Source organism: Colias croceus, chromosome 5, assembly GCF_905220415.1.
Source record: "Colias croceus chromosome 5, ilColCroc2.1".
Classification (NCBI taxonomy): Eukaryota; Metazoa; Arthropoda; class Insecta; order Lepidoptera; family Pieridae; genus Colias; species Colias croceus.
Genome location: NC_059541.1, coordinates 7,966,466 through 7,982,024, shown reverse-complemented (window position 1 = coordinate 7,982,024; position 15,559 = coordinate 7,966,466). Strand labels below are relative to the sequence as shown.

The 15,559-nt window shown below is 34.1% G+C and overlaps 1 protein-coding gene and 1 long non-coding RNA gene across 4 annotated transcripts; one reads left to right on the top strand and one right to left on the bottom strand.

Moving 5' to 3' along the window:
- Nucleotides 1-84: 84 nt before the first annotated feature.
- On the bottom strand, nt 85-14,255 carry LOC123691958 (spondin-1-like). Of its 3 annotated transcripts, none has more exons than XM_045636553.1 (16): nt 14,119-14,255; nt 13,276-13,458; nt 11,863-12,089; nt 11,470-11,661; nt 10,915-11,121; nt 10,387-10,653; nt 10,030-10,195; nt 9,348-9,573; nt 8,944-9,156; nt 8,677-8,725; nt 8,359-8,544; nt 7,924-8,071; nt 2,190-2,372; nt 1,851-1,946; nt 1,464-1,558; nt 85-385 (listed from the first exon to the last, which is right to left on the bottom strand). In XM_045636553.1, the coding sequence occupies exons 2-16, from the start codon at nt 13,430-13,432 to the stop codon at nt 257-259; spliced, it is 2,541 nt and encodes an 846-aa protein (XP_045492509.1). In that variant the 5' UTR covers nt 13,433-13,458; nt 14,119-14,255; the 3' UTR covers nt 85-256. The 3 variants fall into 3 exon arrangements, 2 of the variants coding, with proteins under 2 accessions (XP_045492509.1, XP_045492510.1); XM_045636554.1 differs by having other exon boundaries at nt 1,464-1,555; XR_006751462.1 differs by having other exon boundaries at nt 333-385; nt 1,464-1,569.
- On the top strand, nt 5,868-6,877 carry LOC123691959. Its single transcript, XR_006751463.1, has 2 exons — nt 5,868-6,077; nt 6,644-6,877. It is a non-coding gene; the product is annotated as an uncharacterized LOC123691959 (long non-coding RNA).
- Nucleotides 14,256-15,559: the final 1,304 nt, after the last annotated feature.

Sequence of the window (15,559 nt, the reverse complement as noted above, 5' to 3'; positions counted from 1 at the left end):
AACAACAATTCCATAAAACATTTATTACTTTGATTTGTGTAAACAAAGAAGTATCTGAAAAATGATACCTACAACCATTGAGATATACATATGGAGACGACACCGCCTACATCACTTATGTTGTAAAATGGCGCACAGATTTTGATCGTGGTGTCTCCTCCATACGTAGTTATATTATCTCAATGCCTACAATGCACTATTACTGGATTCCTAAACAAAACGTACATTTGCAAGTACATTGAATGAATTACATATACTATTCATAATTATTATTATCTTCAACGTTTAAGGTATCTGAGACGTTACTATGTTTACAGTGTCTCGGTTTACAAATACGGCTTTTCACTACTTTCTGACAAGGGTTTCCTAAGCCGGAGGCGGGACGCTGCAAAAAAGAATAAAAATAGAGACAGATAATAATTATAATAAGACAGAAAAATTGTTTACAAGTTGGTACTGGCAGAAAAAGTTCACTATGTAAGTATTTAAAAAATGTTAAAAAGTACCTACATAGTTGTTACTTAAATATTTCAGATTATAAATAAGGAGCTCTACCTACGTAAAAGTTTACTTCCACGCATATGAAAACTAGTCATGTCTTAATAATTGTTAAAATGTTTCATATTATTGATAATGAATTTCAGCGCCTGGTTATTAATTCAACAAAAATAATTAAAGAGTTATCAGTGTTCATAAGAATCTTATATTACAAAATATTATCTATTGAACGATATTTTATTATTTAAACTGTCATCTATTATTATCAAACTGTGTTATTGAACGAAATGTTTTATAATTAACAACTGCGTCGGTTCCAAAACCTTGTGTTAAATATAAAATCTATTTCTTTCTAACCTTATCGTTTCCTTTATTACTGAAAGGCCGTTACATATTTTTATTGTTCTGCAGAATAAACAAAACCATTTGTTTATAATCAATAAAATTCACGAAATAGTGCACGAGTGATATAGGTACGTACATAATTATTGATTTATTATTATGTCTGTCTGTAGCGTCACAAACACTTGGCATGATTTTTTTTATTTAGCTTCTTCGATCTATTTTTTTAGCACGTAAGTATCTATACAAAACTTGAAGCAGTACCTAAATTTATGAATGTGTAGAACGGTTTTCTTACAATAACACGCAAGCAGAACTGCGGGCGGAAAGCTAGTGCTAATTTTAAGTCTGTGAAGGTCATTGACGACCGCGTTACGTGAAAACTTGTAAACTAATAGTAGAATACAAATTCGCAAATAGAAAACAAAGAGTAAATAATTAAAATATGAAAAAGTTGTATTTCAAATATTTGAACCCGCATGGTTTGCCTTACCGTTGTGATTTGGTAGTGCGACGATTTGCGAATTAAAAAATAAAATATTAATTATTTATAAATTACATTAGAATCTATAAAATTAAATAAAAACCATTAATCCATTAACAAATAATAAAACACAACAAACCTGAACGAGCCTGAAGTTAAGTTTAACTGCAACATCGCATTCTCCGAAACACTCGGACCAGCCGAGCCACGGACCCATCTCGCAGTTCACGTCTTCTGACCACCATCAATATACACAAACATTTAACTATTAAACCTTGCATTCTTTGTATTCATTAACAAATCAAATATGAAAAAACATGTAATAATTCAGGAAGCAGAGTTTTATTTGCAATTTGCTGATTCTGACAACATTCTACGTTATTTGATCCTGCAAATTCAATCTAAATCTCTATGTCCCTGTTGTTTTAAAGTAATTCTATCAAATGACTTCATTATTCATTATATTTTGATTTCTACATTGTAACCCATAAAATCATGATTTTATGTATGTTTGTAGTTAACTCACCAACCGGTGGAGCGTCGTTCTGTAGTACTTCATTATCGACCGCAGGTGGTGTCGCTTTGAGCTTTTTAGTGCTCGCCTCTACTACGGGTGGGATTACTACAAAATAACCAGCTCTATTATGAATATGAAAAATATATGTATCAATCTATGCATTAATTATCTATTTTCCCGAAAACAGTCACTTTACTATAAAATAAACAATAAAATAAGGAAAAAATAAGAAGTCCAGAACCTACACTTCGTCGTCTTAATACTGAAATGCTTTTCTCTAAACACAGATCCAAGATTTAGAACATAAGCTAACCTTGCATAAAACATCAAAACACATAAAATAATTACCAGTGCCCGTATCATTTCGTCCAACACATGCTTTTTCACAAGTCTGTCTATCGCGGAAGTTATTGGAGTTGCCCCCACACCCTGTATACCCGAAGGGCTCGCAAATCCCGCGCTTGGAGTCGAAGAACCAACGCTCCTCGTAGCTTCGGCATGGACCCACTGATATGGGTAATTTGCATATTTCTGGTGATAAAAATAAGGTAAGGATTTTCTAGCTATAGCTATAGGAAAAACCGAATTATAAATTGAATTCATAAAAATCGCGTATTTCCAAACTATACATAGCCAGAACGCAACCATAGGAAACTGCTCGTGTATACTTTGTAATGCTGTTTTTAAGTTTGTTATTACAATATATACACGAATTTTGCGTACTGATCGTGTATACTTTGTAACGCGGATGCTTGCTTCTTCGTTCCAATCTATACACGATCAGTACGCAAAAAATAACTAAATATACCTACTACACCACTTACGCTTGAGCGAAATAATAAATATACAGGTAATCAAAGACTTGTACAGCTATATCTATCTACTTTTATTCTTCTTGATTATTATTGATTCAATAAAATATGGAATAAAAATATTATTAAGGTAAGCTTAGGAAAATAAATAGATAACAGATAAGGTACCTATGGGTTAGGTTAGGTTCGTGTTTTTTTAACTACACAAAAAAGGAGCCCCGCGAAGCGGGGCTCTTTCACCTTGCAACCGTCTTCTTCTGGACTTAATAGATTCTTACATTTTTGCACTATTGTCAATTGTAAGTCGTGCAGTATAGTCGGGAACGAAGACACAAGCATCCTCGATACAAAAAATATACGATCAGTATTCAGTACGCAACATTACATACACATGCATTGTAATAATAGATTTAAAAACAGCAATACAATAATATTATAAACGCTTACTCCGAAATATACACCATTACATTAGTCCGCATGCGTATTGCGTACTGGCACTGTATACCTCGTAACGCCCAGATACCTATTAAAAGGCATGCAGCTCGATAGTGGTACCGGCCCAAGCTGTTATCCAACTTAAGGGGAGTCCTTTCAGCGAAGCGGAGTAAAATTGGTTTGCAAGATCAAATTTTTCATGTATTTGCAATTATATGACGCTTCTACAAAAAATAATCAATACACTTCAAGATATTTCCTAAAAAGTGTGCTAATTTGTTACACAACCACGTGTATTTTGGTCGATCATATAAAATCATAAAAATAGGCTAAAATAAAGATCGAAAACGAATTATTTATTAAAGAAATTTCTGATTTTGGAAATAATTTTTATATAAGGATATGTATTTTGATGTACTGCAGAAAACGTGCTAAATTTTGGTTTTCTACTGAAGCCCTGTAATTATTAAATACATACATACATACATTATATCTCAGAACTTAACGTTGCCCAGCGTTTTCTTTACAAACCGCGCTGCCCGCTACCCCGCCAGTCCTGATCAGGCGCTTGCTAACGTAGGACCTGTGTCAAATTATCTCCGCTCGATTTTACGTTTTGAGTAACGATAAATTATTGAAAATGGGTAACAAAACAAACAAAATTCGGAAGAAAGCAGTGTCAGTATCAAAAAAAAGAGTAAACTATAAGAAACGGTATGTAAATTGACTAATATGATAAAAACGTAGTTACTTGATGACACAGAATAAAAATATCAGTTGGTCATAAAGTTTCACCTCGTATGCTTTTATTTCAAAACGATAAAAGCTGCGTTACTGTGAAATAAGAGTTTAGTTTATAATAATTTGTTTTATATATATAATACTAGTGGTCCGCCCCGGCTTCGCCCGTGGTACATATTTCGCAATAAAAGGTAGCCTATGCACTTTTTCGGGTATCAAAATATCTCTATACCAAATTTCATGCAAATTGGTTCAGTAGTTTAGGCGTGATTGAGTAACAGACAGACAGACAGAGTTACGTTCGCATTTATAATATTAGTATGGATTATTATTACGTAATTGGTGTATTATTTGCATAATTTTGGGGTATTATTATTAATTACAGTTGTTTATTTTAAGGAAAAAAACAATAATGATTATTAGTTAAAAAATAATTGATAATAGTCAAATAATAATGATTATTGACTTATAATAATTATTAATCACTACAGTAAAAGTTCCTTATTGGCGGGGTATATGTTCCATAAAATATATGCCTCGAATACAGAAACCGTAATTATTATATGGGATTATAGGTTCTACGTTATACGTTCCTAGGTGACGATTGAGATTTTTTTCGTGTCTCATTTTTTTTAGTTGACATTATAAACTAGGAAGAGTGCAGTAGACGTTACTCGATCACAATTTTTGTAACGAATGTGAAAGACGAAACAATAAAACACGCAAAGCGGCTTTTACTATAAACGGAACTACATTTAAAAATATACTTTATTTATTGAGTTATAAGGTTGCTTCCATTCTGTTTATTTACGCTCCTTCTATGTCTCGTTTCAGCACCATACTATGCCTGATTAAATAAATAGATATTAGATAATAAATACAAGGGGAAGTGGGAGGCGGACACGCGCAGGCTCGCTCGCGCACCCTTCGCACACCTTACTGCCGCCACGTGATCGTAGTGATGTGACTTGACCAACGCTGTACTCGATAGTTTACAAAAACTATATTTTAACATATTAATATTTGATCCTAATATTAAAACTCTTTTAAAAATATATTAAAAATAATTTTGTGTTGTGTTTTGTATCATACACTTTCTAATATTATGAATGCGAATGTATTATAGTGTAAATGTAAAGTATGTCATGTTACGATATTATATTTTAACCGCTAAATTGATTTTTGAAGGTTTTGGTAGGTATAGAATTGATATATATTTATATTGTTTATTATTTCATTTTAAATTATTAATTAATTCTTATTTTTATTTAACATTAAATACTATTATTATTTGATTTATTATTAAAAAATAGTACTAAACCCGATCTTTTATTTTCTTAATTTTAATAGTTAAGAAGTCCACACGTTTTTTCAGATATTTCAATTATACATTTTTTTTAAACTACTTATAATTAATAGAAGACTTTACATTATTATTTAAAATTACATATATTTATACTTTCTTCATACATTCCTCCTTTAATAACATATTGAACAATATATTTTCTTATGTTACATATTTATTTACATAACTTATCGATAGCTCAACACGCAATTGATACCTACCCATCCCTATTTGTCACACACACATTTATATAGTATCTATAGCTCATCTGCCTTCGATGCGCACTAAGCAATTTGTGCAATACACGCGCTCTATACTATTCTAATATTATAATACTCTAAGCTTCTACTGGTAGCAGCAAGTAATATTTATTAGTTACACCAAGTACTTCCATAATTATGTTGTGCTAATTAATAAATTCCTAGTACCTACTTATCTCAGTTTATAAAGTTGTAAATGCTTACTTTATTTACTTTTATATTTACAATCTGACACAAACACTTTTACATTGCTTACATAATAAAAATTGATCACAATTTACTTTTGATATATTTTACACTGTGGCATAGCGCACGTTACGAAAAACAAACGACGCGAGGAGCGCGAGGAGCGCGAGTCACGCGAACGGCCCCCCACACTTCACATCCTAAAATCTTGCGTCGCGTTGAAATACCTCGCGTTAATGACATAAACGCCCACGGTACCTTTTTAAAGGTATCTGACAGTATCTGATTTGAAAACGCCGTAACATTTTAAATAACGCGCCAAATCTAATTACTGTTTTTTATCCGGCTTCTGGAAAGTATGTTTTTGTCTATGGTTAAGCAATAGTGCCAATAGAAAAATAAAATATATGTAATTTCCGGCGAAAAGTCTGGCCATCTCGACTGACTAGAGGACGTGGTAAGTTCAATCCATGATTATTGATGCAATCTTAGGTTTTTAACTGAGAGTATCTTACTCTGCTTGTTGACAAATAAGTAAATATTATAATTACATTTAGATTTACGCGAAAATAAAGAATATACGTGTAAAATAACCTCGTAAAATCTGGATACCTTTTAGAAGGTATAAGAGTATTAACATATTATTGGATTTTAAAAGGTATAAGGGAATAAACCACTAATCAATTTGATTTGCCTTTGCAACTTATGATTTAGACCGTTTTCTCCTTCATCTATACAAATATTATAAAGAGGAAAGGTTTGATTTTTTGTTTGTTTGTTTGTTTGTATGAATTGAATAGGCTCCGAAACTACTTGGCATATTTGAAAAATTCTTTCACCATTCGAAAGCTACATTATCCACGAGTAACATAGGCTAGGTTTTATCCCTGAAATCCCACGGGAACGGGAACTATGCGGGTTTTTCTTTGAAAACGCGGGCGAAGCCGCGGGCGGAAAGCTAGTAATATTAAAAAGTAAATTATTTAGTCTGTTACAGAATCTTTTAGTACCTATCCTTTTCAGGTAACCCAATGAGAGATGAGCAAATTTGGAGCAAATAGATGAAGCTTAAATCAGTCAGATATAGAAAAGTATGAACTATTTGGAGATGAGGATTACAACATAAACCAAAACCAAGAAAGCTCTTCCAGTTCTGAAGAATCTGAAAATAATAGTTTTTTTATTAAAAACCAACTCTTATTTGCAAAATTAAGTATTTAAAAGTTCTATAGAAATATATCAATTTACCTACTATCATTCTGATTTTAAAAGGTATATGGGTTGCTATTATATAGTGTTTTTGGGTCCAATTTAGAAACTTGTTAATTTTTGCTTCTGTCATCTGTTGGAAGTGGATTTCTTTTGATAGAAATCCTAAAACACGTGATAAACTAGCCTTTAAAAATAATAAGTACAGAAAATAATGATCATATTGTTCAAAAATTGATATTTTTTTCTCAGATTGTTAGTGTGAGATATGTTTTTAGTCATTAAAATTTTGGAAGACATGTATTAATCCAAATATTTATGTTCATTGTTTTTTGTAATATAAAATAAACCCTATATTGTCTACCGCTAATCAATAATATCAAAAATACGAATTTTGCAAAATCGGGTTTTGCAATACATTAAAGCCCATATGCCTAAATAAAGAATAACGAATTTGGGGTTATTTAGTGTCTCAAAACCTTCCACTGACATACATTTACATGCAGAAAAAATCCCACGCTCGTACGGAAATAATAAGGCACTTTTTTTAGATTTCATCACCTCTGGGTCCGCACCATGTGAACCTTTTAAAAGGTACTTGGGCTGCAAGCCAATGTTTGGTAAAAATAGCCTGGGCGTTACGAGGATATTTTGGAGCGCTATTCTTACTTACTTCACTACAAAGTATACGCGAGTATTTGCGTACTACTGTTGTATAGATTGGAAGAACTTTGTAAAAAAGTTAATTCCAAACTATACGTGATTAGTTTCACACCGTTGCGTGCTGGCCTTGTATAGTTTGGAAAGACGCATAAAAATCATATAAAAGCAGTAAGTTCTCAGTATACCTACATAGATTAGGCTCGGAATCCTTATCAAGTAAAACGCAAAATTAATTTGTCTTCATATTGACCGTAGAAAATATATATACTTCAGCTGTTGCACGAAATAAAAAAAGTTCAAAAACTTCATTCGAACTTAATAGTTAGCACCAATTAGGACATTTAATCACTATGCTATTATGAACCCGAAAAAAAATACAGAAAATTCAGAAAAAATCAGTGATTAACTAAGTTAATAGCTTCGACACTTACCAAATGGTATTCCACCATCACAAGAGCTGTCGTCCCCATCGCATAGAGCCTCTTGCTGAGTCAACGTGAACTGACATCTGTCTAGATGCTCCTGGACTAGAAGGTCTACATTCGGATTGTCACTCGTTATGTTCTCAGCAGGGAATGTCTATAGAATAGGTTTTGAATTTTGAAATTGAATATTATATTTTCTTTGAGTTGTTTTAGGCTCAATTGGAATTTGGAAGTTGTTTCTAAGTTTTATATACATATATATTTGCCATTGATCAATAATGTTTTTAAAAAAAGATGAGAAAAAAATATGTTTCACTGTGTGCTAGATCGAATAACTACCTATTTATTATTATTTTATAGTCAGTAGATTTATTATCAAATTGTATTTTTTGTGTCTTAGAGAAACCATTAATATGTATTTAGGTAATATCCCATAAGTACCAAGTTCTGGAACTCTGCGAACCGCTGGTTCCAGTCGCTAAGTAACCGTTTGTTTAACAGTTTCTGAACCCTTGGATCCTTTGAAATGTACATCCTAGTCCGGATCCTGCGACCACGCCCGCACTTCGCAGAACAAGGTGACCACGCTCCCCATGGTGTTACCGCGCACTCTCCGCGTGGGTTATCCTACGTAAGGATAAAATAAATAAATAGACGTCTTTATTAAATAATAATATTCAAAATTGATTAAGTAAAATAATAACTACGAAATTTTGTAAATTGGAAAATAAATAAAGGGAGAAACAGCTCTTTACTTACCACAAAGAACCAATCGTAGTTAGATGCATTTGCAAATTGTCCTGGAGGCCTGTATACAAAAAAATATGAATGTTTAAAAATAATTAAATATATGAAAAGAAACATTGGCATACAAATCATTTTTTCCTTACAAAAACCTATAAAGTTTCTCGTAAGATATCTAATGAGTGCGATTTAAAAAAAATATAGTAGGTACCCATTTAAGTGGAAATCGCGCTGAAAAAGTGTTTATTTATTATTTCTACAACTACACATAATGACACGCACTTGAAGCACGGTCCCGCCTCGCACGGCATGGCTTGGCTCAGCACGATCCTCGCTCGAAAGCCCACGTTGCAGCGCTTGAGCGCGCGTGGGGCGATGTAGTGGCGCGTACGGGCGCGCACGCCGCACCCCGCGCACGGCGACCACTCCGACCAGGGGGATACTGCGCACGGGCCCGTGGACTCCGCGGGATCCGGCTCGTATTCCGATTGTACTCTATGTTTGTTTTTAATTCAAATTTTATTTAAAACAGACATATGTGGTGATTTGTTGTAAAAGGCTAGTAGCTGCAAAAAATTGTAATGAGGTAAATAACAAGTTTCCTTCTGATCACATTTAAAATGCTCGCCATTTTGATTTCCATCACAATATTCTTACAATATTCTTCCATTAGGCGAAAATCTCACCTGCAATGCAACCTCGGTCCCTGGCACCGTCTATAGTCTGTCAGCGGAGTCCTACAAGCGTCGGCCTTCGCCCTCGCTGGCCACAAGTAGTGCCGTTGGCGGGCCGCATGGCCCTCCCCGCACGTAACGCTGCAAGGGCCCCAGGGGCCCCACGCGTGAGTAGCGCAAGATCCTCCGCCAGTACGAATCACTCCTTCGGGAGTTTTCTCATTACCTGGTTCTGAGCCTTTATAGTAAAGATATAATCTAAAGTGATGTTCAAAATGCTAGCTAGTTGGGATGTTAACCTAACAACTGTATTATAAAACTGTATTATATATATGTACTAGCTTTCCGCCCGCAGCTTCGCCCGCGTTTTCAGAGAAAACCCCGCATAGTTCCCTTTCCCGTGGGATTTCCGGAATAAAACCTATCCGATCTCTCAAGTTGGATCGAACTGCACATGGTGTGCGAATTTTATTATAATCGGTTAAGTGGTTTAGGAGTCCATTGAGGACAAACATTGTGACACGAGATTTATATATATTAAAGAAGATATATAACGTTAACATTGCTCTATTTTCATTTCAAACATTTGAAAGCACACTTTAAACATTCCTTACGCGCCCATTCACACATAAAACATTAAGAATCATAATCAATTTCCACGTAATTTTTATTTTCCACAAAAACCTACACACACCTGTAACATCACACGACTTTTCATACAAGCGTAGTCTATTAAGGCGAAGGCGTGCAAATGGCCGCATCTCGCCCGTAGAGCTGTAGAAAGGCGAGCGAACATCGCGCGGCCACTCCGGGCGAAGCGCGCGAACCGGCGCCGGTGGTAAGGTTGGGCTGCGTCTGGACTGATTACGATATATAATCTAATGTTTGTTAATTGATATAATAAAAAGTATGTAATTGTACCTAAAGGAGTTATTTGGTAAGATTTGTTTTTTCAATGTTAAGACTCTACAATTTCAATAAATCTTGACTCCTATTTTTCTCCTACATGATAGATACGGTACATAAACTACAATATGTCATAATCACTTACTGTATAACTAATTCCACTGTCCGTCCCCGCATCATAAGGATATAGCGGCAGAACTGCAGATCGTCTCCAAGTGCAGTTCAAGTTACATAGCTCCAGCGCAGATACGCCAACAATCCAGTCAGGTGATGGAGCTAGTTTAGAGGCTAATGACACCAGATGGTGTTTAGCGTCCACTCGGAACACTGCAAAGGTACTGGGTATACCAGTGCCGACCACTTGCTGCCAGGATATGCCGCGAGCTTTGATTATAGTGCGTATGTGATCGCTCTGTACAAACAGAATTAAAAGACAATCTATTATAATATCCCGAAATTCCATATGAGTTATTTAGCTATTTTAATTTCTTTTCGTACTTACGAACGACACACGAAACACTAAAACGGAGCAAAACTTCTTTAACAATTAAAGTATACACAATTCGAACTTTTACTGAAGAAAGCTGTTAGTCGAGTTCAACGAGTCGAATGATCTATTCAAATATGAAAGTCAGTCGATTTGTACAAAAATATATTATATTACAGAACATACCTCCGATTTCAGCTCTTTTTCCAATGTCGTGGTGGTCCCATCATCAGCCAATCTCCTCAACCCAGCGGTGGCCACCCGACCCTCCTGCCACACCCTGAACTGCGCGGTATGAGATGCACCAATCACATCTCCGAAATGAGCTCTAGCTGATTCCGGTGGAAATTCCTTTGGATGCGTGTTACGGGACCATAGACCTTCGAAGGTTACCTAACGAAAATTGTCAATAATTGCAGACTGCACTTGAAAAAAAATTACGAGGACTTGCAGATTCTTGTTATTTAATTTGTACCTACCATAAGAAAAAATATATGTAAGTATATTCCGATTATTTTGTATATTCTCAATCAGCATTCTTAATATTTTGGGCACATCGAAGATTATAATTTTCTATGCGACTAACATGGAATTAAAAAGTAGATACAATTAAAACACAATAGATATCATCTTCATAGTCCATTCTTGTGATTGATTGAACACGAGTATAATCTCTATATCTAGTTAAAAAGTTACAATAAATAAAATCCGATAAAATTTCCAAATACATCTTCAACTCACCTCATACTTAGCTTCATCGCAAGCGCAGCAGGGCTCCACTATAGGAGGCTGCCTATCAGGCGTCGTGGGTAAAACAGGAGCCGGGCATAACTTACGCACAAGGGACGAAACCGCGCCCGTATCGGGGTGGAACGCACGTGCGCATAGACGCACGCATGTTTGAATTGAACCAGACGGCGCATTCCATATCACCTGAAAGAAAAGTTTATCATAAACTGTACCATTAAAAATGCTTAAATAGCGGAAAAAGTGAAGAGCAAAAGCATTTTTTTTTAATTCGGCGGAAAATGTAGGTGTTAGAAACGCGTAGCATTAGAAAATTTACTTAGTGGAAAAAATATATCGTCAACCATACTTCTGACCATTTTTAACTGATAGCTCATCCTTATATACCTGTATTTCAGTTTTAGGGTGTGCAGTTGCATTATCCACCGCGGGCATGCATGATTCATGTGGTTTTGTTTGGGCATCATAAGCCTGAAATATACCTGGAGACTCATTGCTTATGGTAACATTAGTAGTGTTGGCACTTGAATTAAAACCATGATCCAATTCCGCCCAAATGATAAAGCCTATAAACGGTGTGGGTCCTTGGCCACCATCAACACCTTGTAATGATACTGAAAAAAAATAACCACCATTGTTTCACTTTGTATACTATTTTATGCATTTCAAGGAATTTCACGTGTAGAATTTTTCGTTGTTTCAACTTTAAAAATATCAGATCAATTTTAAATATTCTTTTACTTACATATAGAAAGCTACAAAATTGATAAACTTATTGAATTTAAGCTCTGTTAGAAAGCTGGTTCTAAAGCTATTGTAGGTCATAGGTGCCTATATCCGCAGATAATATTATAATACTATACTAGTAGGTAGGTATTATATGTGTCGAGATGTCTGCCGATAATTGCGTTATCCCTAACCGCACTCAGAGCTCTCGCAGCTATAGATATAGGCTATACAGTCTGTGGCTATACATACACTCTATTCAAATTGCATTACGTATTCAATATAGTTGAGGCATACTAGGAAATTAATTTCCATATATTGAAACTATTCCTGTACAAAGTTAATAGAATACAAATTTTTGAAATTCATTGAACAGCAATTTTAGCTTGAATTAGGTTTAAAACATACATTACATGTACAAATGACAGCAGGTAAAATGGTACCTATGCTCGCTACAATCGAAATGTCCTATGTTCGATTTTAAATAAATGTCAGTATTTCAGGGCACAAAAATTTAATCACATATTTGCTTCCGAAAATCGACTAAGTATATATTGAAATAACTAGGTGTGAAATGCATTTACCCAAACCTTAGACCCAAACCGAGACTCTACATGTCTCGCTATGAAGAAAATTAATCCAGTTTTTCTACAATATCTGAGAATTAACTTTCATCGATTATATTATGCATAAAAACCAGAATGCGTTAGTTAAATGAACGGGATTTAGAAGTCGCGCAGTCATCGTGGTACCTTTTTTCCGAGGCAAAAAAACGGTGTAGAAATCTTGACCCCAATATCGAGTGGTCATCCAATTTGCGCTACCGTAGCGTCGCAAACAGCTTTTTTATTTATCTCACTCATTTTTTTGTGGATTTGTGCGTATTTTTCAAATTTTTATCCGACATTCAATTTAACAAATTTTGTAAATCACGGTTTAATTTTTATGACGAATAAACTCTCAAGCTATTGGACTGTTACATTAACCCTAAATTATATTTATCTACAGTATACGTATAGTTAGTAGTAAGAGCGGCTAGTCGCAATATAAACAAACATAAAAACAAAGTATTACCTGAGTAAAGTTCACCCGGTAGATATAAATCGGGGTCTCCAGCTACCCCCAATTTATAATGTGCGTCCGCGGGCTGAGCGTGCGGCGGGGCGCGCTCGCAGGGTCCCGACGCACCCCACACAAGGGGGATAAACGATACGATCATCAGTAGCAACATAGTGACTATACTCCTCTTCGTGTAGTCTAAAAATTTACACATGTATAATTTTTTCTAAAAGAAATACATTGTAAACAAGTTTTAAGAAATATGGCATTTTATACAAAAAAGAATAATTTAAAGATACATATGTACTTTAATTGCTATGAGTAATATAAGTTAATAATTTTACAGGTACAATTGATTGTTTTATAAATTTTTTCTGATATTTATTTAGATATGTTCATTTTTATTACATGGTAAATTAAATTAAACACATTTATGTATATATACGCACTTATTTATAAAAAAAAAACTCCATTATTATCCATCCAGCATTTACAAGCTTTAAGTTGGTGAAATATATAATTTAAAAGATATATAAATACCTTAATTATTATTCATGTTTATTAAAATAAATACATGAAACTGTGTATACGCGCTTTATGCATTCATTTATGAATTATATTGTATTTAATCAATCACTCCTTGCTATTGCAAGTACTAAGTATTACAACTATTTATTAAAAAAATGCATGTAATTAAAATAGCAAAAACATTTGAAATTCACGAATCGATACTTATTAATATTTATGAGCCTATAATAAAGCTCTTAGTATATCATGCACCCGCAGGTATCCAGGTACACAAAGAGCACTAATCTAATAATCCAACAATACTTGACGAAACAAAGGAATGTCACCAACCTTTATCATTACTTAGTACTTTATCGTTTACAAGTACTCAATCGAAAGGCACGGTAATTAGATATTAGCAATATATTTCTTTGTTATTATGTTACGAAAAGCGCGTTCGGTCATCCATCCGCGCTACGAGGCTCTCGCCACAGTACTGCGGTTTCATCCCTTGAAGCGGGGTGAGCCTGGATTTATTTACCTTAATTTGATACGCATGAACGATTCGAAATTATTTCAATATATTGAATTAAATTGCGACATCTACTTCATCTTTATTAATTAAAGTTTTCTCTTCTATATTCCGTGTGTATTAAAATTATTTTTTTAATAAATTATGTAAATTGAAAAAGGACACAATTTGTTGTAGGATTTTCTAATGTTTTCTGAATTCAGGTAAAATATGCACTAGTATGTGCTCAGTATAAATAGTGAAAAGTAATTATTTACTTGCATTGATCGTAAAAGCTCTACATTCAATAGCTCTATATTCAAGAGGGACCATTTGATGCTGGATTAATTTTAACAATTCGAGTATTCTGAGCTTATTTTAGTATCTACAAATAAACATAAGAAAGCTTTCCATTTTATTATTATAGCTCTTTTTACCCGCGAGCAATAGCAAGTATTTTTGTAGTACATGTGTTATTCTAGTAAGCTATATCATTGCCAAGTTTCATTAAAATCTGTTTAGTGGTTTTCGCGTGCGAGAGAGGTGGTACATATTCACAGTCCACACATTCTTACGTGTTTATATTATATGCGAAAATCTGTATTCTACCTAGTCTTAGCTGATTTCGGAAAAATTTACGTGGATTTAGCGTACATAATAAGTAGGTACCTACGTAATATGTAATTCATGATATCATGCTATTCTTAGCGATCGAGCAGTTTTAATTTAAAATAGAATAGTCAAGTTAATAATAGGCTCTACCTATGTAGGCAATTATTTAAACCAAAAATAGGTCGCCTTTTGAAACACCTGGTAGGCTGGTAGCCTCAATGGTAGGTACCTACTTATATATTTGAACTTTTATTAATTAAGTATTTTACTTAAAGAAAATGCAACTGTGACAATATTATGTATAATAATGTACTGTACTTATATTTCGACGATATCGAGGTTTTAAAAACGTGTAGGTACTGTTTAGATACTATACAAGCAATTATGAAAGAAATGTACGTAGGTAATAGGTATCTTGACACTCGTTTTAGCTCTCGCTACGAAAGCTCACATAACCTTGAGGTAAGATGACCTACCTACGTAAAGCGCAAATACTTATTAATTACTACCCACATTAACCGCCTGCAAAAAACCATGTCAGACGCACATTTTTTTTAGAAACTACTGGAGATATCAATTATTTATTTATAACATTTCCCTTCAGCCCGAGCAGAGCGGGGACGAACAGCTAGTTTAAAATAAATATAACTACTAACCTAAAATGTAATG